This window comes from Mandrillus leucophaeus, unplaced genomic scaffold, assembly GCF_000951045.1.
Source record: "Mandrillus leucophaeus isolate KB7577 unplaced genomic scaffold, Mleu.le_1.0 Scaffold3, whole genome shotgun sequence".
NCBI classification, from domain to species: Eukaryota; Metazoa; Chordata; class Mammalia; order Primates; family Cercopithecidae; genus Mandrillus; species Mandrillus leucophaeus.
This window is the reverse complement of record NW_012103142.1, coordinates 3,918,322-3,938,211: the sequence shown is the minus strand read 5'-3', so window position 1 is coordinate 3,938,211 and position 19,890 is coordinate 3,918,322. Positions and strand designations below refer to the sequence as shown.

The window sequence follows — 19,890 nt, the reverse complement described above, 5'->3', positions numbered from 1 at the left end:
TTGGAAGAGCCAGTCCAACAGTGTCCTTCCAGTATAGTCCCACAGCCCAGAATCATCCTCCCAAGAGTGGCCCTGGGAGCAGGACTTTGACCCTCCAAATGTCTCCCTACCTCTAACAAAGGCATGTGTTCTATATTCCACACTGAAAGGTGACAACGAACAGCAGATGAGTATGGTAGGTCAACTGCTGTAACACATAATTCCCTAATCTTAAGCCTTCATACAAATAAAAGTCTGTTTTTCATCTGTGGGATGGCAGGGTTGGGTGGGGAGATGATCCACGCAGTCATTCAGGAACCCAGGTTCTTGCTAGCTTGTGGCTCCTTCTCTCCTACTGCCTGGAATCCTCTGGATGCTCTGCCCTCAGCCAGCAGAAGAGGGTAAAGAGGGTGGAGATGACTGTCTGTGGCCAGCAGACCCTGGCTTGGGTCTCCTGCTAACCATGTCCTTGACATTTCCCTGGGGGTAAGGGTTCCATAAGCAGCAGCTCAGCTGTGATCAGGTGGTTTCTGATAGGGACCTTCTGCTGACAGAGCTGTGGTTTCTGATAGGCACCTTCTGCTAAATGCAAGTGAGGTGAGGCCTACCTGATCTTACATCATCCATGGTCTCAACAGAATTACTAGAACGGAGTTTCCCCCAATGTGATCCCAGCCTCTTGTCCTCGTAATCCCTGGATGAAGGCAGTGGACGTTTGTTCAAGAGGCAGATTCTGGGCGCCACTCCAGACCAACTCAGTTGGCATTTCTGGGGTGGAGCCCTGGAATCTTCTTAAGCAAGCATCCCTGGTGATTCTATGCTCACTGCCATGTGAGAACCATAAGACTAGACTTTATCAGGGACTTGTGTTTGTCAGCTTTGTTCTGTTTGGACCCGGCACAGAACCTGGAATGGCCAAGCCCTCAGAAAGTCTCAACCCTGAATCTGAATCCTCAAAACCTAACTTTTTATTATAGAAAACATCTAACACATGCAAATGTGGAGAAAAGGTATAATCAACCCCCAAGTAACCTTCACCCAGTTTTAGCCATTACCACATCATAGCCAGTCTTGTTTTGTGCAGTCTCCCCTTCATTCAGTTATTTTTTATTCTTTTTTATTTTAGTGGGTTTTTTTTTTTTTTTTTTTTTTTGAGGTCTCACTATGTTGCTCAGGCTGGCCTTGAACTCCTAGTCTCAATTGATCCTCCCATCTCAGCCTCCTAATATACAATTTGAAGTAAATCCCAGCCATCATATTTTATCCCCAAATGCTTTAGGATGTCTCTCTAAAACATAAGGACTCTCTCTTTATAAAACATAACCACAATACCATAACCACACCTAAAAAACTAACAATTCCTTAATACTAAATATCTAGTGAGTGTTTATATTTCCCCAATTATCTTATAGTTTTAAAATTGGTTTGTTTGAGTCAGAAATCCAGGCAAGAGCCATAGGCTGTGATTGGTAGTTGATCTCTTAATTGTCTTTTCATCTATTAATTCCCCCCAAGCACCTGAATGGCTTGCTAACACAGATTCCTGTACCCACCAAGGGAATCTAATATTCAGCCAGATGTGGTGGCTCACATCTGTAATCCAAGCACTTTGGGAGGCTGAGGCAGGAGGATTGCTTTTGCCCAGGAGTTCAAGGCCAGGCTGGCCAATATAATGAGACCCATGTCTACAAAAATAAAAAAAAAAAAGTTAGCCAGGTGTGGCGGTGTGTGCCTGTGGTCCCAGCTACTCAGGAGGCTGAGGTGGGAAAACTGCTTGAGTCCAGGAGGTTGAGGCTGAAGTGAGCTGTGATCATGCCACTGCGTTTCAGCCTGGGTGACAGAGCAAGACCTCTTTTCAAAAAAAAAGATTCAGGAGAGCTACATGGAGTCTGAGAGGCCCAGCATATTCCCAGGAGATGGTGCTGCTGCTGACTCTGGTAGTGCTTCTACAGAGTTTCCCAAAGACTGGATTTTGCTGGCTGCATCTTCTGTGGTGTCATTTAATGTGTTCCTCTGTCCCCTGTATTTCCTGTAACTGACTAGACAGCTCTGGAGCCTCAATCAGAATCAGGTTCAATTTTTTGGTAAGACAACTTAATGGGTGGTATTCTATACTTTCTCTAGGAGATGCATAATGTCTATTTGAACCTCTTTTTTGTCAAATGAGTTTTTGTCCCGAATCTCACTCCAAATTTGAGCCAGCAATCCAATGAGACTCAACCTCACCCAGCCTGCTCAGGTGGGCCCAGGGGGCAGGGTTTGTGGATGAAGTAAGTGATCATAGCCACATGCCCACACAGAACACAATCATCTTCAAAGAGCTTTCCTGCTGCCTAACTCTTCTGATGCTCATTAACCCTTTTAGGGGAGCATAGCTGGCATTACTATCTCAGCACTCCAGAACTAGAAAGAGATGAGTGACTTCACCAAGGCCACATATCTGGCAAGCAGCAGAGCCAGGGTGGTAGCCAGTGTCTAGCACTGTCCCCTCTCCTACAGCCCTGCCTCCCTCCAGGTGACTCCTTTGCTGTTCTCCCTCTTCTAGGACCCAGATCAACTTCACTGTGGCCATTGATTTCACTGCCTCCAATGGTGAGTTGGGGGATGGGCAGAAGAGCAGGGTGGGAGGAGAGAACTTTTAAGGGCTGTGGTGTCTGGCCCTGGCTGGGACCATGATCCTCATACTCTCTGGCCTCTTCCTCACCAAAGAGGAGGTACCTAGGTCTAGAGGACCAAAGATACAACCAAGATGGCAGAGGTATCCCCAGGTTGGACCACTGACATAAATCTGGGCTCTGAACCACAGCCTTGTCCTTGAGGAACACCCAGTCTCCCTGGAGGAATGGGGTTGTGTGTACTCTGGGCCTATGGAGAGCCCTGGAGATGTTTTACCCCGGGATCAAATCTCAGCTCCTCTGTGCAGTCCAACCCACAGGCTGGAGTGGAGAACCACAGCCAAGACTGAGCTCTGTGATGTTCAGGGAGGCAGGATCCAGCCCAGGGACCCCGGTCTTTACCTGGCTGGGGCTGCCCTGGCTTCTTTCCCTCCTCCCAATTTCTCCAGTGTCAGCCTGTGGCTGGGTCACTAGGAGCAATCACAGTGCCAAACTTCACATGATTAGAAACATCACAACCTTCCTTGGACTCTAGACTCTATTAGGGGTGCTCAGTGCTCATTTTTGCGCCAATCAAAAATGCCCAGGTCCTGCCCTTAACAGGTGTCAGGAGCCCCTCTTATAGCTGTAGGTCCTAGCATCATAGAGCACTGGGCAATCAGAGCCGGGAGGGGCCTTAGTAATAATAACACTGAGGATCATTATCATAATATTGATAGCACCTGTTTAATACTCACATCAATCCTATGAAGTAGGAACTATTATTGCTGTCATTTTACAGGTGAAGAGACTAAGGCTAAGGTTAAGGAACTTACCCAAGATCACATAGCTAGTAGGAGGTAGATAGGATTGGTATCTTGGCAATCTGTGCTGTACTCCCTCTCATCAATGAACAAATAAGTTAAATATAGACTATATTAGTAGTGAAGAGGGCTCTGGGGGGGAAATCAAGCCAGGAAGAAGGATAGGAAGGATTGGGGGAGGCTGTAATTTTTAATAGGCTGCTTGGAAAAGATCACACTGAGGAGGTGACACTTGAGCAGAGACCTGAAGAGGCCAAGGAGCAGGCCATGCGGACATCTGGGGAAAAGTGTCCCAGGTAGAGGGAACAGCCATTGCCAAGGTCCTGAGGTGGGAATGGCGAGGGGCTGGTGAGGCTGGGAGTGGTGAGTGACAGGGAGGAGGGTAGGAGATGACCTGGAGGCCAGCTCATGTGTGCCTTGCGGGTTCTCGTGAGGACTTTTGGTTTCATTTTGCGGGAGGTGGAAGCGTTGAGCGTTTTGGGCAGAGGAGAGGCATGATCTCTCTGAGGCAGATAGGCTCAGTCACTGCCGTGCTGGGTATGGGCTGGAGGCACAAGGGCAGAAGGAAGCGGGGAGATCAGTTAGGAAACTGCTGCATCCTATAAGCAAGAGGATGGTGGTATGGGGAGGAGGAGAGAATGAGGAGGGATTCCGGATCTGTTTTGCTGAAGGATTTAATATAGGATATGAGAGAAAGAGAGGAGTCAAGGATTAATAAAAGTTAGGGGTGCCCTTGGACACCCCCTTCTTCATTCTGAACCCAGGGTGACTTGGTGGGTCCAGATGGTCAAAGGTTCCCATGTCCTGTATTGCAGGGAACCCCTCACAGTCCACGTCCCTGCACTACATGAGTCCCTACCAGCTGAACGCCTACGCGCTGGCCCTGACCGCCGTCGGAGAGATCATCCAGCACTACGACAGCGACAAGATGTTCCCTGCCCTGGGCTTCGGGGCCAAGCTGCCCCCCGATGGCAGGGTGTCCCATGAGTTCCCGCTGGTAGGAGGTCCCGCTGGTGGGAGAGAGGACTGACCAGGCTGGGGGTGTGGTGACAAGCTGGGGGTGGGGGGACATTTCCCTTCCTCTGAGCCCAGGGACTTAAGGCTTAGCCTCAGTGGGGGTAGACTGCCTGCTGTGTGTAGGGGGCTCCAGAAACCCACCCCCTTCCCTGATCACAGATGCTGCCCCTCCACATCTGAAGTGCCTGCCCACAGCTGGCTCTGGCCTCCTTGTTCCTGACAAGACGCAGGCGGAGGTGGAGGCGAGCTGTGGCTGACCCATCCCTCAGGGCCCCAGCAAAGCGGACAAGGTGGTGTGGGTTGGGTATCCCTGAGTCAGTGCTGAGATGGGATGAGGTGGATCCCTGGGGTGATGTGGAGCGTGGCATCATCTGGGCGGCCTGGGCCCTGTGGAGATGACTGCACAGGCCACCCCTTTCCCTGGCTCCCATGAGCTGGGGACACTCAGGCACAGCAGACGTCCCTCCCATGCCTGAGGGTGCAGGGTGCTGTGCTGGGCCCAGTATGCATGTGGACAGATCAGCCACAGCTCCTTCCTGAGTTGCTCAGACCCACTTGGGCAGAGTGGGTTTACCCAAGGTTCCCTGAGGGAGGCAGCCAGGGATCTTGGGGCATCTCTGAACAGGTACAGGGAGCTGGGTAAGGAGCAGGTTTGGACCCAGCTCACCTGAAGCACGTGCTGCTTCAAGATGGGCCCTGGTAGCTCCCTCCCCTGCCCCGCCACCCCACACCAGAGAAGAGCTGGGGGAGCCCAGGCCTGCAGACCTCCCTCCTGGCTCTGTTCCCACACATTGCGCACTCCCGTCCGTCCTTCCTGGGCTCAGCCTCCCCGCCCTCTGTCCCCTAGAATGGCAACCAGGAGAATCCCTCGTGCTGCGGCATCGACGGCATCCTGGAGGCCTACCACCGCAGCCTGCGCACGGTGCAGCTGTACGGCCCCACCAACTTCGCCCCCGTGGTCACCCACGTGGCCAGGTGAGTGCCACTGCCACCGCCTCCAGGCACTCACAAGGCCTCCGTTTCCATACTGGCTGCCTCTGGGTGGTGGGAGGGGGTGTCTCTTCCCACACACTTGCCTTTCAGGGAGCCCTGACCCTGAAGAGATTCCCCCAAGAGCTGTCACCCTCCAAAGTGTTCAGGGTCCTTGTTTAGCGGGGAACATGCCCAGAGGCCCGGCAGACAGACCTTAGTCCCTGCCTGCCGCACCCAGGAATGCAGCGGCTGTGCAGGACGGCTCCCAGTACTCGGTGCTGCTCATCATCACAGACGGGGTCATCTCGGACATGGCGCAGACCAAGGAGGCCATTGTCAATGTAAGCAAGGAGTGTGCAGTGGGGAGGCGGTTTGAGGGGTGTCTTCCTCCCCCTTAGGGGAACCCTGGGAGTGTGCCTACCTCCTCGACTTTAGGGAAATGCTTGGAGGTGACTTGGGCGGGGCTTCCCCTTTCCCTCCCTTACTGGGCCCCACTGCCCTTGTCCGCCTCCTGGCCTCTGGCTGCAGAGTCCAGTGCTGGATAGTGGATTCTGGGGAGTGGAAGGGGTGCCCGGATCATGAGAGATCTGGCTACTGAGCACTGTTCCCACCTCTTAATCACAGTGGGTTGTCTACTCCCTCCAGACCCCGATGGCTCCCTCATTAACCCATCTCTAGGACTGCTTCCCCTTTCCCCAGGCCGACCTGGCCAGGTCAAGGGAGTGGGAGGGGAGGCTCAGAGTTGGGGAAGCCCAGGAACATGGCTCTCTGAGCCAGTGGTCTCCCTGTAAGAAGGGATAGGGGTGACTCACCAAAGCAGACCTATGACCCATTCCCCCCACCACCCTCCCTCTCTCCTCCGGGCCACAGCCTGGTTTCCCTTGCTTTTTATCTGAGTGCCCTCCCTCTCCCTACCCCCATCCCCCCTTTTCTGTGTTCCTCTGTCTCTACATGTTCACTCTCCCTTTTCTTTTCTGCCCACCCTTTCCTGTCCCTGCCCCTGATTTCTCCTTCCTTTTAACTGGGTCCCAAATGGGTCCAACCTTCCCCTGCCCCCCATGCTGTCTCCTAGGCTGCCAAGCTCCCCATGTCCATCATTATCGTCGGCGTGGGCCAGGCAGAGTTCGACGGTGAGTTCAGTTGCTGCCCTCCCCTCCTTTCCTTCCCTAGCCACGTACCCCTGCCCCCACCCCAGATGTTTCCCCAGAGGCTGCGGGCCCTTGGGAATGATCCCTCCCGAAAGAGTAAGAGCTCCCACCTGGGCGTGTGTGTCTGGGTGAGTGTGCAGGGTGTGGGGTGCGTTTGTTTGCGCAGGGAGGGGTGTGTCAGATCTGGGTGTGCACCCACACCCACATCCCAAGGCTGTGGGGAGGAGGCCCCAAGTCACTTCTTTCTCCCCCAGCCCTGGGAGTCTGGGGAGTGTGGGGAGCCAAAGCACTGGGCTCAAAGTCAGAGGCTCACCTGATCGGTGAAACTGGCCCCGGCCTCAGTTTCCTCGTCTCTAACATGGGGCATGGGCCAATGGTCTCAGCCCCAGATTGGCCCGGGGTGGAAGGACAAGTCCACTCTCCTGCCAGGCCCAGGGGTCCACCATTAATCTCACCCCCCCATGACACTGCTCCCCTCACAGCCATGGTGGAGCTGGATGGTGACGACGTGCGGATCTCCTCCCGGGGGAAGCTGGCTGAACGCGACATTGTCCAGGTGAAGCCCAGACTTTGCCTGCCCCACGGGAAATTCAAGAGTCCCTCTAGCCAGGCGGACCTCACACCCCCTTTGGGGGCTTCCCTGGGGAAGGGCCTGGGAGGGAGGCACCGAGAGCCCCAAAGTGCCCCAGTCGTCACGGAAGGGAGTAGGAGTCACTCCTCAGCCATGCTGTGCTCTGGGCTGGGCCCCTCTCTGTCACGCCTGGGACACACTCCTAACATTGTGGGTGCCCAGCCAGAGGCCAGAACCCTCTGCCAGCCCTTCCTCAGCCCCCAGGCCTCTGTGGTCAGCCTCGTTCTGTTTTTTTCTGCCCCTTGAAGGCCGAGGCAGTGTCTTTAGCGTTGCTATAGCCTTCTCCAAGAATGGGCATTGCTTGGTTAACTGAATCAATGTAAGCATCTCCATGAAGGATGCAAATATAATGAGCAGAAAGATCTTTGTCCTCAGGGAATTTCCGCGCAGTCACACGGAAGGATGCACCCTCCGCAAGCACTTCCCCCACTCATCCCCTGCAGAGGAGGCCCTAGTGCTCAGGAGATGCAGAAGACAAAACTGACATCCTCCACACCCCCTTGTCTTAAAAATTGGGTCCCAGTATCCCAGGGGTGGAAACCAAACACAGGGGGCTAGAAACCAGAGCAAGGACAACCTGGGAGGCGGGACCAGCCCATGCCAAGGCCTGGAGGCAGGAGTGAACCGGAGGAGGCGCTCAGGATGGAGGGCACCCTCTGGGAAGAAGCCTGGCATTAGGCATTGGCCAGGTTAGCCCCAGAGAGAAAAGGAATGAAAAGAGGCCAGAGAGAGAGAGGGCTCTGCTGGACAGGTCGGGGGAGACCCAGGAGGGCACATGCCCCAGAAGTCAGGGATTCAGTTGGTATTTTGGAAGCACCTACTGAGTGCTGTGCTTAGTGCCGACGTGGAGAATCTTGTTCCATGGTGTGTCCTGGTGTGGACTAGGGCTCAGTATTTGTCAAGTGAATGAAAGAATAGTGACTATGACTGTAGTTACTTACTGCCCAAACCCAGGGAGTTGGGAGATACAGTCCCTCAGGTCATTCACAAAGATGGGGGGATTGAGTCAAGTGAGCAGAGGCTGGGATTGGGGTGGGGATGCAACCCCAGGCCTGGAGATTTTGGGGACCAGGGTCCCACAGGAGGCACTGCCTGACCCTGCCCTCCCGTTTGCCAGTTTGTACCCTTCCGGGACTACGTGGACCGCACAGGCAACCACGTGCTGAGCATGGCCCGCCTGGCCCGAGACGTGCTGGCGGAGATCCCTGACCAACTGGTGTCCTACATGAAGGCACAGGGCATTCGCCCACGTCCCCCACCCGCAGCCCCAACCCACTCGCCCTCGCAGTCCCCAGCCCGCACGCCCCCTGCGTCCCCCCTGCACACACACATCTGAACCTGGTCTCAGCAGGCAGGTGGCTGGGGCCTGGGAGAGGCCAGGTGAACAGGAGGCCGGGGCCCCAGACTCCCCGACTCCCCGAAGTTGGCCTGCTCGGCCTTTGGGACATCTGTGTGCCTGGGAGGCTGCCAAGGGGTGGGACTTCTGAAGACCCCCTCCTCAATTTCTTGGCCTCACTTATTGCCCAGACCCAGGGAGTTAGGGGCGCACAGGTGACAGCGGGGTACACAGGGACCTAGCCCTTCTCTTCTTCACCAGTACCTGGCTCTAGCCCAGTCAGGAAGGTGTAAACAATAGGGGTGATTGGGGGTCCCTGTCGCCCACCCCCGGCAATCCTATTTGCTTCCCTGTCACCCTGAAGCCTGGGGTCGGCCTCCTCCAGCCCCCCATCTCTGTCCCATCCACCCATGGTGTCTACTATCACTGACCCCCGCCCTGTGGTCTATCCTGTGCCCAATTTCCAGTGAACCCCATGAAGCTGATGGGTTTGCAGGAAGGCCTGAACATGTGCCCCCTCCCAGGGACACTGGATGCACTGGGAGCCCCGGGGACCCACGGGGTGCTGTAATCATGGACCATCAGCCATGTGATGGGCCTGAAGTGGAGGCTGCTCAGCACAGAGCCCTTTCTGGTGCCTCTTGAGCTCAGTACGATGCAAGTTCTAGACACACAACCTGTGGAGGCCTCTCCCTGGTGTGGGCCCACAGGCACTTCCACGGTTGACTCCTGGCTTCAGGAATCCCCTCCTCCCTCCAGAGGCTTCCCAGGGCCCTCGGTGCCCATGCCTCTGCCCACCTGGAGGCCTGAGTAAGGAGTGGCTCAGCCCCATGCTCCCACACTGCCCCTGCTCTTTGCCCTGTATCCCATGAGGCTAGGAGACAGGAGCCCTGGGTTTGAGCCCTGCCTCCCCCAACTGCCTAATGTGGGAACCCAAGCAAGATCCTTCTACCTTTTGGGCCTCAATTTCTATGTCTGTATGACAAGAGGGTTGACCAGATGGCCCCAGGTTTTCCTTTAGATCTGACATCCTGAGGGTCATTCATCCCATGCCCAGCTCCCCCACATCCTACTCCTAACTGATGTGACCCTATCCGAGGCCGCCTTGGCTTTTGTGTCACCCTGTTCCATCCCATCACCCCAAACACACCCTAGTCCTTCAGCCTTGGGCTCTGGCATCTGAGCCTGAGCGCTGCCCCTGCTGTGGGAAAGGTAGGGAAGAAGGGGATCTCCCTCCTGGGCCCACCCAGCCGCCTTTGCCCACTCGGGGAGCAGGTCATGCATGCCAGTCCCTGTTGCCGCATGGAGCTCCTCAGCCCACTGACCTCTCCATGCCTGGTGCGGGCCAGGCCCCCGTCTTCTGCCTGCCTCTGCTTCCCTGTCATGCATGGTGGTGGTGTTTCTACGGTGTCTGGTTCTGTGCCCGTCTCTGAGACAGTCTCTGTGTGGAATTTGCCTTAAACTGAAGTAAATTTGGTTCTTTTAGTAAAGCATGATGTTTTTCTTTCTTCTCTGAAAAATAGCACTGACGTTGCTGTTTGACAGGGTCCACGTTCTCCTCTGTGACTTCCTTCAATTGTTTGGTTCAGTAGGATTTACAAGCAAAGGCCACGTGCCACACTCTGTGCTAGGCATGGAGGATGCAGCCATGAACAAAGCACAGGCCCTGTCCCCACACAGAGCTTACAACACACACACAGATAGTATGGGAGAGACACAGCAAACACATCAATAAATAGGCTAGTAACATCATTTCAGGTGGTGGCAAGAATTCTAAAGACACATGAGGGAGGAGGGTGATGTGTTCCATGAGGTGGTTGGAGAGGGCCTCTCAGAGGAGGTCATGGTTGAGGTGAACCCCCCAGGAAGTGAGACAGGGAGTCACGCTGATATCTGGGGGAAAGGGGCTCTAAGTAGAGGGACCAGCAGGTACAAAGGCCCTGTGGTAGGAGCATCCTTGGTGCGTTTGCAGGAGAGCGGGGCAGGTGTGGCTGGAGCTGAGTGCAGGAAGGGAAAGTGCTAGGATGGGGTTGCAGAGGTGAAGAAGCCAGAATGCGTGGGCCGTGTAGGCCATGATGAGGCCTTTGGCATTTACTGAGTGAAACGGGAAGCCATTGAGGAGGTGAGAGAAGTGAGTAACATCATCAGAATTTCCTCTAAAATAAATGGATTGCTTTATTGCATTTGATCACTCATTCACTCATCTCTCAACAAGTATTTACCAAACATGAGTGCCAGGCCTCACTCAGGCATTGGAGACCATGCTGGAGATGCACACACAGAATTGCACCCTCAAGGGTGCCCCTGCTCTCGGGCAGTGAGCGAGGAAATCCTACAACCATGGTGTACTGACACCAAGCCATCAGGGGCTGGGTAATCTGTGGGCACCAGAGTCACTGTGCCATGAGGAGTCTGGCGTCCCCTGTGCAGTGGGGTCATCACCCCCACCCCCACCCTTGCAGGGTCATCGCGTGGCCAGAGTGACGAGTACATAAGGTTGCACATGACGTACGTGACATGCACCCAGGACCCACTGCATTTTAGGTGCCCAAGAAACACTGTTTTCCTCTTGTTCCTCTTCACATGTAAATCCCTGTGGCCATGAGGGACCAGGGATCATAGCAAAAGGGGATTTCTCCCTTCTCTGGGCAAGTCTGTTCCCAGATTAGCCCTCCAGGCAGCCATTCCCACCCTGAACATCACAAGAAATTTGGAACTAATTGTACCAAAGTTTGGGACTTGTTTACTTCTTATGATTTTATAGTAAATGGGTGCTGATTCACGGTTGTCCCTATAATTAACATGCCCCTGTGACTTACATTCCGATACGCTTTGAGTGGGAGCAGGGTGGGGTCACAGCTTGGAAGGAGGGAAGTTCCCATAACCAGCAGCTCATGTCACCTCACCACAGGGGCCATGGGAAAGTGTCAGGAGAGGGTGCTTGCCTGGCAGAGGGACTGAGGCGCAGAACCACTGCTGGGGGTGGGACGGGACGCCAAGAGCATCTTTGCTGTGCCCGACACCGTAGCATCTAGTGGATTCTTTCCCAAGGTGTGGTCCACAGAACACTGGCTCCCTGGCGTGGAGCTTGGGAACCTGCCTGCTGTGCTTCCCTCTCGAGAGTTTCAGTGGCCTTTTGGGTATTCAAGGCTCTGTTAAGTCCTACAGCAAAGGGACCAGTTTGCTCTGGTTCAACCCAACGTTTCTCAAGCTTTGTATCACAGAGTCAGTGTGTGTGTGTGTGTGTGTGTGTGTGTGTGTGTGTGTGTATTTCGCTGGTAACACCGTCACTAAGCAGAACATGCTGTCTTGGGAATTTCAGTAGAGACAATCTCCCGGGTTTCCAGGCCAACACAGAAGACTGAGGCCTGCCCTGAGCAGCCCAGAGGGAGGGCACCGAGGGTGGGAAAGATGGAGACCTCAAATTGGGCTCTGGAGAGAAGAAAAGGGCCCTGAAAGGGATCCCTGCCCCAGGTGCTTCAGGAAGAGAAGCCACAGGGAAGAAAGGAGGGCTTCAGACATTCACAGTCCCCGACTCATGGCTGCATGGTTGACTGGATTTTTGTCCCGCTATTGGACTGAGGGGTGTGTGGAACAGAGCTGGAGGGGTGGGCAGAGAGAGGAAAGGCTGTCCCGCCTCTGAGCTCACCGCCCAGGCTGTGGCTGGTCCTCTGCTCCCCCTACTTAATCTCCTGGCCTTCAGGATTAAGGACTGTAGGCTATTACCCCCCAGATCATTCTCCACCCACTTCTCTGCCTTTGGAAGCCCCTCTGCCTTCCTCTTGTCCACTCACCTCAAATGCCCCTGAATTAATACAAATAAAATAGTAATAGTAGCAATGACCAGCACACATATGCACTTACTAAGCATCTTTCTAAGCACTTTACATGTGTTTAAATTCATCTTCATAACAACCCTGTGAAGAAGGTATGTACTATCGTCATCCCATTTTCCAGATGAGAACACTGCGACACAGAGGCTCAGGATCACACAATTAGAGAGCAGTGGAGCCTACAGGTATCTGAGCCTGAAGGTGGAGTGGGAGGATCCACCTGGTTACCTAGAGATGTGAGCTCTCACTGAGCCATTTAGTTGCCTTGTGACCTTGGTTGGGCCCTCTGCCCGCTGGGTCTCAGTCTCTCCACTGGTAAAATAGAGGGGGTGGGCTGTCAGGTCCCTAAGGGTCTTCCCATCTCCCTTGAGTCTCAGACCATCCATCAGCCTATACTCTTAGACCCCTGCCAGGCCCCACAGGCCTCCTGGGGCCCTGTCATGGCCAGGCTGGACAGTCACCATCACTGTGGCTGCCACTCCCACATCTCTGGGATGCCTGGCCATCATCGGCCTGCAGAAGAGGTCCCTGAGTCCTGCCCGGAAGGGGCGGGAGAGGTAGAAGCAGAAGATAGGGCTGACAGCACACTTGGAGTAGGCCAGGAAGGTGCAGAGGCTGGAGGCCACAAAAGCAGCCGGTGTGGCAGGCAGGTGGCCCATGGCTGTGTTCTCTTGATGCTCCTGGATGCTCTCTCCCATGGGACCTCGGGGCTGTGTCCATAGGAGCCAGCCCACGTGGCTGAAAGAGCAGCCCAGCCCCAGCATGCATGGCAGGAAGGCCAGGGCTCCCAGCAGGCTGAAGTAGTAGCAGGAGGTCCCAGCAGGGTTCAGGAGCAAGAGGCAGGCCTGGGTCTCGGGAGCCCCCACTGTCTCCTCCTCCACTGCCACCCTCTGGAATAGCCAGTCGGGCAGGGATGCAGTAAGGCCCAGGGCCCACATGGCCCCACAGAGCAGCAAGCAGCTGCCCCAGCCAGCTGGGAAGTCCAGGTCAGGCAGGGCCACAGCCACGTGGTGCAGGAGAGCCGTGGCCACCACGCTATAGAAGGTGCAGAACATGGTGGCTAATGGTGCAGATGGCAAGGCCCAGCCACCAGTCGTGCTGCAGGAAGCTCAGCAGCAGCACAGGCACCACGCAGGCCACGAAGAGCAGGTGAGATAGCGTGATGTTCATCATGAGGTTTCGGGTCAGGGCGTGGAGCGGGGCGGGGGCGCCCGGGTCCCGGCCCACCACCAGCAGCATGAGCCCATTAGCCTACAGCCCCACCAGCAGGACAAGGCCACAGACCCCGGCAAAGATGAGTCAGAGCAGTCACTCAGGTGTGGCCGTGAGCTGCGTGTCGAACGTGGCATTGGGCTCAATTCTCCTGTTTCAGACGCACAAGGACAAAGTAGAAACCAAGGACAAAGTAGCCCCAGAGGCCGCCTTCCCCGTTCCTGCTGAGCCTCCTTTTCTCACAGACCCCTACATGTAGTGGGCCCAGATACATGCCTGTCCTTGGCACACATTAGCCCCTGCAGACCTCATGACAACCCCATGGGATGGACTCCATCAGTGCCCTGGGTTCAAATCCTGCCTCTGCTACTTGCTAGCTCCAGTACCCTGGGAGTTATTTATTTATTTATTTAGAAACAGAGTCTCACTCTATCACCCAGGCTGGAGCGAGATCTTGACTCACTGCAAACTCCACCTCCTGGGTTCAAGTGATTCTCATGCCTCAACCTCCTAAAGTGCTGGGATTACAGGCCTAAGCCTCTCCCTCTGGCCCCTGGGAGAGTTACTTAATGTTTATCTACCTCAGTTTCCTCAGCTGTAAGAAAGCAAGGAAATAAAAGAAATAAAACAGATGTCGATAGTAACTGTCATAAGTGATAAGACTAGGATAATTTTCATTTTCTTCTTTAAAATTTACTTCTAAAATTTCTGCAAGGAGTACACATTGCTTTCATAATCTGATAAATACATATGTGCATACATACATACACACACGTATCTATTTTTTGACAAAACCCTGCCCTGTGAAACAAGCAGGTTTAATCTGAGGTTCAAATGGGAAAGTGGGTCTGAAAGGGCTTTGAGAAGGTGTGAAGCCCCTCCCAGTGGTTCCCAAGCATCTCTGCACGTTGGGACCACCTGGGGAATTTCACAAATACAGAAACCTGGGTCCCACCCCCAGAGACATGACATAGTTGGTCTGGGCTTTGGCATTTTTGAAAGACCCCAAATAATTCGAAGGGCAGACCAGCTTGGGAATCACTGCCCTCTAGGTTATGCTGTGCAGGCCCCTGGCAGGATGGGGGAGTCTGCGCCCAGCGGTCAGACCTTTCTCCTCACCCTCTCTGTGTCCCACATGTCAAGGGCAGGGGGAGCCCCCGACTGGGAGGACTCTGGCTAGAAGATGGAGTGTAGACATACTAGAGTCAGCCCAGTGGCTGACGTCACCACTGGCCGCCCTGCAGGCCAGGCCAGGGCCCGGGAGCTTTAGCTGGAGAGAGGTTTGCCTGCTAACTCAGTACATATTTCCTGAGCATTTGCTCTAGACCAGGTTCCGGGAATCCAGCAGCAAACAAGACACAGCAGAGGAGTCCTCATTGGAGTTGCCCTCCCCTTTTCTCCCACACTGGGGTGGGGACTGGAGACACCCTTCTCCTGCAGGCTCAAAGCCAGGTTTGAAGGAGTCTCTGAGTCCCTCCTGCAGAGCCCCAGCCTGGGGGACTTAGCTTGGTCTCTGGGGCCCCAGGGCAGCAACGTGCCTGAGGGCAGCTGAGGAGAGACTGGAGAGGGGGCCTCTGTGAATTCTGATGTCGACCACCCTCCCAGGTCCCACCGGCTGGGAGGGGGAGGGGAAATGAAGGACCTGTCCTGGATGAAGGCTGTCCTCCAGCCACTTTCCTGGCATTTGTCACTGCCTTTTTGTCACTTTTTCCTGGTCCACACCCACCAATGACACGGACTATTACTGGAGAGGAATTGGCAGGGAGCAATGCGAGGCTTCAGGGACCTGGCGCCTGCTTCCCGGAAGCCTCGGCATTTTCCTGTAAGCAGTTGCATAACTTCAGGGCTAAGTCTGTGGGTACCGGCGTTTGGGTTTAACACCGTTTCCAGCACTTACTTGCTACGTGACTATGGAGAAGTTACTCAGCCTCCCTATGCAGTAGTCTCCTCTTCTGTAAGATTGGGGAACACGCCTGATGGTGTGAGGGCTAAATGAAGTAACAAGAGCTAAGTGCTCAGAACAGTCCCTGGCATGCGGTAGGCACTGGGTAAAGGAGGGATGTCATTCTGCCCCTGCTCCCCCTCAGTTCCAAAAAGCCCTCTTCTCTTAGAGCTCCTGCCCAGCCTTCCTTCTCTCCCCCTGCCCTCCCTTCTCACTCAGCAGCCTGAGTCCCCTTAGCCCAGTCCCACCCTCCTTTTCTTAATCAGACTCTGGCTAAGCCTAAGCCAGAGCCCCCTTGGCTGACATGCCCCAAGAACTCACCACTTGCCTGGAAGTTCACTCTGAAGTCTACCTCAAGTTTCTCCTGCTGCTGTGGTTGCCTGCTGTATGCTACTCTGAGGTTTCTGGGTCCTGTTCTCTGGCTTGTGAGCCCTTTGACAGTAGGAAAGGCTGGTGGTCCTTGCACAGTTGTGCCCTGCCCAGCAGGTGGATCTGGCCCAAGAAAGCCAAAACAGGGTTCTGGGCAGTGTGGAGTTTCTCCCAGAACTCCACCTCCTGGGAATCTGAGTTGCTTGAGGCCAGAGCAGAGCTGAGATGAAACGGGGAGGCCTGGGGGCCACTCCTGTACCAGGCCCCCAAACGACAGGAGCTATGTCTGCTCTACTGCCTCTCCCAGGAATCACACCCTGCCTATCTGCCTCATTAACTCCCTGGCCCACAGGACAGAGATGTTGGTGCCTGTCAGGTCCCTGGGCCCCAGAGAAAGAGCCATTAGCAACTACAGGACCTGTCTCCCGTCCTCACCCAGGGCCAGCATCACTCACTCCAGCCCACACCCCTCTCTCTCTCTCTGAGCACACCACAGTCTAGAAACTGTTCAGTTCAGGGATAGGCTTGTGGGCTGTGGGAGGGGACCTGAGATGGGAGAAGACATTGGGGTAAAAAAGGATCAGTGAAGCGCCCAGTAAAAGAATCAGCTAGAGGGCCGGGCGCGGTGGCTCACACCTGTAATCCCAGCACTTTGGGCGGCTGAGGTGTGCAGATCTTGAGGTCAGGAGATCGAGACCATCCTGGCCAACATGGTGAAACCCCATCTCTACTAAAAACACAAAAAATTTAAAATAAAACACAAAAAATTAGCCGGGCATGGTGGCGGGCGCCTGTAGTCCCAGCTACTCAGGAGGCTGAGGCAGGAGAAGGGCGTGAACCCAGGAGGCAGAGGTTGCAGTGCGCCAAGATTGCACCACTGCACTCCAGTCTGGCGACAGTGTGAGACTCCGTCTCAAAAACAAAAAAAAAAAAAAGAAAAAAAGAAAAAAAGAATCAGCTGGACCATGGGAATCATCCACATGGAGTCTGGAGGTTGAATGGGGTCCGTTAAGGGAATCTAATCCAACTTTGGTGGATTCAGATGCTGGGATCTTCTCTACCTCACCTTTTGCCAAGTATTACCTGGCTTCTGCTGTGTGCCTCTAGTGACGGAAGGCTCACTGCTGCTGAGACGTTCCTTTCAGAACTGAGAAGAGGGGTTGGGGCCAGGGTCTAAGACTGTGTGATTCAACAGGCCTCTGTTGCTCCCTCTTTCTCCTTCATTCTCTCTCTAACTCTGTTCCTTGAACTGTCTTTGCTTGTCCCTCTATGGGGTTTCCATTGATTCAGCCAGGAAATTCCCCAGTACCTGAAGGATTACAAAATACCAAACTCAGGCTGGGGGCGGTGGCTCACGCCTGTCATCCCAGCACATTGGGAGGATCACTTGAGCCCAGGAGTTTGAGACCAGCCTAAGCAACATAGCAAGACCTTGTCTTTGCAAATAACTAAAAAATTAGCAAGGTGTGGTGGCACGTGCCTGTGGTCCCAGCTACTTGGGAGGCTGAGGTAGGGGAATCGCTTGAGCCCAGAGAGTTGAGGCTGCAGAGAGTGGCGATCACGCCAATGCACCCCAGCCTGGGGAACAGAGAGAGACCCTGTCTCAAAAAACAATCGAACAAACTCAGTGCCTGGCACATGTTGTCTATTCAATTTGTGATGATGGTAAGATGTGACAGACACACACACACAGACCATGGCAGTCTCTCTAAGACTCTAAAGCAAGTTCTCCGAGGGCACCGGAAACCCCAGCCCTGGCCGATAAGGTGCAGCCGCCATTCAGGAGGTGAATTTTATGGAATTCCGGAAACGTCTGCAAAAGCTCCAAAGAAGAGTGTGTGAATGATTCTGAGTCTAGGCTCCCCAGCTGTTTGGACCCCCAGCCACACCCTAGCTGCCCTTCAAATACATCCAGAGACTGACAACTCAGGCCGAAGCCCTGTGCTTGGGGACACCGTGGCACTGGAGCAGGGGATGGGACCCTCGAATGTGACCCCTGTGAGGTGTGTTTCGTATCATGCGGAAAGGGAGTGAGGTCGGGGATCTGCAAGACAGGAGGGCATCAGGGCGTATCAGAGGCCTTCGGATCATCACTCTTCCCAGGAACCGAAGAAAGCCCATGCTTGCAAATAGAAATAGCGAGGGAGACCAGGCCAACAGCGCCCTGCCAGGCAGAGCACAGAGGGACCGCTCTAACACTGAGCGGTGATTAACAGGTTACACCAATTAGGAGCCAGCAGCACCCAAGGGAGCTCCTTGGAAAGTTTCTCTCCTCCTCATCTCTTTTTTTTCTGATTATGTAATGAATATCGTTATTGTTGAAAATCTGAAAATACAAATATGTGTAAAATCGAAAGTAACACCCCCCCACACACATTCTCGCTATAATTTTATCACCCACAGATGTGTGGCCAATATTTTGGTGTATTTTCCTTAAGTTGTTTTTCCAGACTTTTTCTTTCTTTGGAGAGTTTTGCCATACTCCTGCCCCCCAAGTCTTGTTCACTCAACAAAGCCCTCCTTTGGAGCTTGAAAGGCAGAGGTGATGCAGTCCTGCTTTGGGATCCGAGTCCTGATTTGAGAAGGGTTTTCCTGAACCTCCAAGCTGGTCCTCTGTTTCGTTGCTGTCCAGGAACGAAGAACAGGAGCTGAGGGACAGGAAACCATGCGGGTGTCCATCCTACCCGGGACAGGACAAGTGGTCAGGAGCAACAACCGAATTTCTTGGGCTGCTTCTTGGGGGTCACCTCCACCAGCGAGCCCTTCAGGCCTTCTTCTTGCATCCTGAGTGACCTATGTGACAATGCTGAGCATCAGTCCTCTCTCTCACCTCCTAGGGGCAGTATGGATGGGCCCATGGGTGCATCTGGGGGCTGGGAGGCTGCACCCGCAACCCCCACACCAGCTCTGCCTCTGCCCTGCATTCCTCATGAGACCAGAAGAATTGAGCCCCTGAGACTTTGACCTTCTCTTTCTGGCCTACTATGTGCCAGGCACTGTGCAGGACTCTGACTACGACAGAGAAACCACTATTCCCTCCCTTGAGTAGTGAGAGAGACAGACAGGAAAAGGGGTGACTGCAGCCCAGGAATGATGGGGAGGCACACAGGGACTTCACACCAGGTCCTGGAGGGATCTGGGGAGGAAGGAGATAGTGACTGAACTGAAAACTGAGCCATGGACAAGGTTTGCCAGCAGAAAGGATGGGGGAGGTGCATCCCAGGCAGAGGGCTATGGCTCAGTGCCAAGAGAGAGCTTGGGGGCTGGGGAAGCAAAAGAAGTCCCTCCCTTTCTTCATGATGTATTTACTGCGTGCCAGACGGTGCCCATCTGATCTAGCTCCCCTCATCCCTCACTCATTGTATTCGTTTTTGGAGCACCTGGGTCCCAGGCATGGGGAGAGGGACTGAACAGAACAGACACGGCCCTGCCTTCCTGGACAACAAGAAAACAGATAAATGCATATACCATTAATATGTGTCGTGTCAAGAAGGGCCATGAAGGACACAAACAGGGGCTGGGATCCAAAATAGTGGTGAGAGGTGGGTGATCAGGGAGGGAGTCTCTGAGTGGCTGGAACTTAGTGAGTGTGTGTGTGTGAGTGTGAGTGTATGTGTGAGAGAATGTGAGTCTGTGGGGGTGTGAGTGAATGTGTGTGTGTGTGTGTGTGTGTGCAGGGGTACGGGAGATGGAGATGCTGCAGGCCATTGCAAAGCATTTGAATTTTGTTTTAAATCCATGGAAGCTACTAGAAGTTTGGGAGCAGAAGAAAGACACTCCTTTTCTCAGCCCTCTTTGCAAGTGAAAAAACTGAGGCTGGGAGAGCCCAAGTGCCTGTGGGGAGTGATTCAGCGAAAGGGAATGGCAGAACTGGAGTCAGGAGACTCAGCAGGGCTCTCTCTCCCCCGCTCAGACTGGTGAGCCAAGGTCTTTAACTAGGTGCTTCTCTGACCCATTTCCTCAGAATGGGCCTTTCAGTCCCACCTGGGAGTCAAGAGTGGGGCTGGAGCTGTCCCAGAGGATTCGGTGGGGC

At 54.2% G+C, this 19,890-nt stretch overlaps 2 protein-coding genes and 1 pseudogene across 3 annotated transcripts in view; 1 reads left to right on the top strand and 2 right to left on the bottom strand.

Moving 5' to 3' along the window:
- Nucleotides 1–9,994, top strand: part of CPNE5 (copine V) — a 105,491-nt gene extending 95,497 nt beyond the window's left edge. For both annotated transcript variants that reach the window (XM_011986601.1, XM_011986600.1), the window contains 7 exons: nucleotides 2,525–2,571; nucleotides 4,213–4,394; nucleotides 5,262–5,389; nucleotides 5,625–5,727; nucleotides 6,459–6,516; nucleotides 7,017–7,090; nucleotides 8,283–9,994. In XM_011986601.1, coding sequence (XP_011841991.1) covers nucleotides 2,525–2,571; nucleotides 4,213–4,394; nucleotides 5,262–5,389; nucleotides 5,625–5,727; nucleotides 6,459–6,516; nucleotides 7,017–7,090; nucleotides 8,283–8,501 — 811 coding nt within the window. In that variant the 3' untranslated portion in view covers nucleotides 8,502–9,994. The remainder of the gene's footprint in view (nucleotides 1–2,524; nucleotides 2,572–4,212; nucleotides 4,395–5,261; nucleotides 5,390–5,624; nucleotides 5,728–6,458; nucleotides 6,517–7,016; nucleotides 7,091–8,282) is intronic.
- Nucleotides 9,995–12,732: 2,738 nt separating this feature from the next.
- On the bottom strand, nucleotides 12,733–17,978 carry LOC105544402 (annotated as a pseudogene).
- RAB44 (RAB44, member RAS oncogene family) overlaps nucleotides 17,487–19,890 on the bottom strand; it is a 35,290-nt gene continuing 32,886 nt past the window's right edge. The window contains exon 14 of the mRNA XM_011986598.1: nucleotides 17,487–18,650. Coding sequence (XP_011841988.1) covers nucleotides 18,560–18,650 — 91 coding nt within the window. The 3' untranslated portion in view covers nucleotides 17,487–18,559. The remainder of the gene's footprint in view (nucleotides 18,651–19,890) is intronic.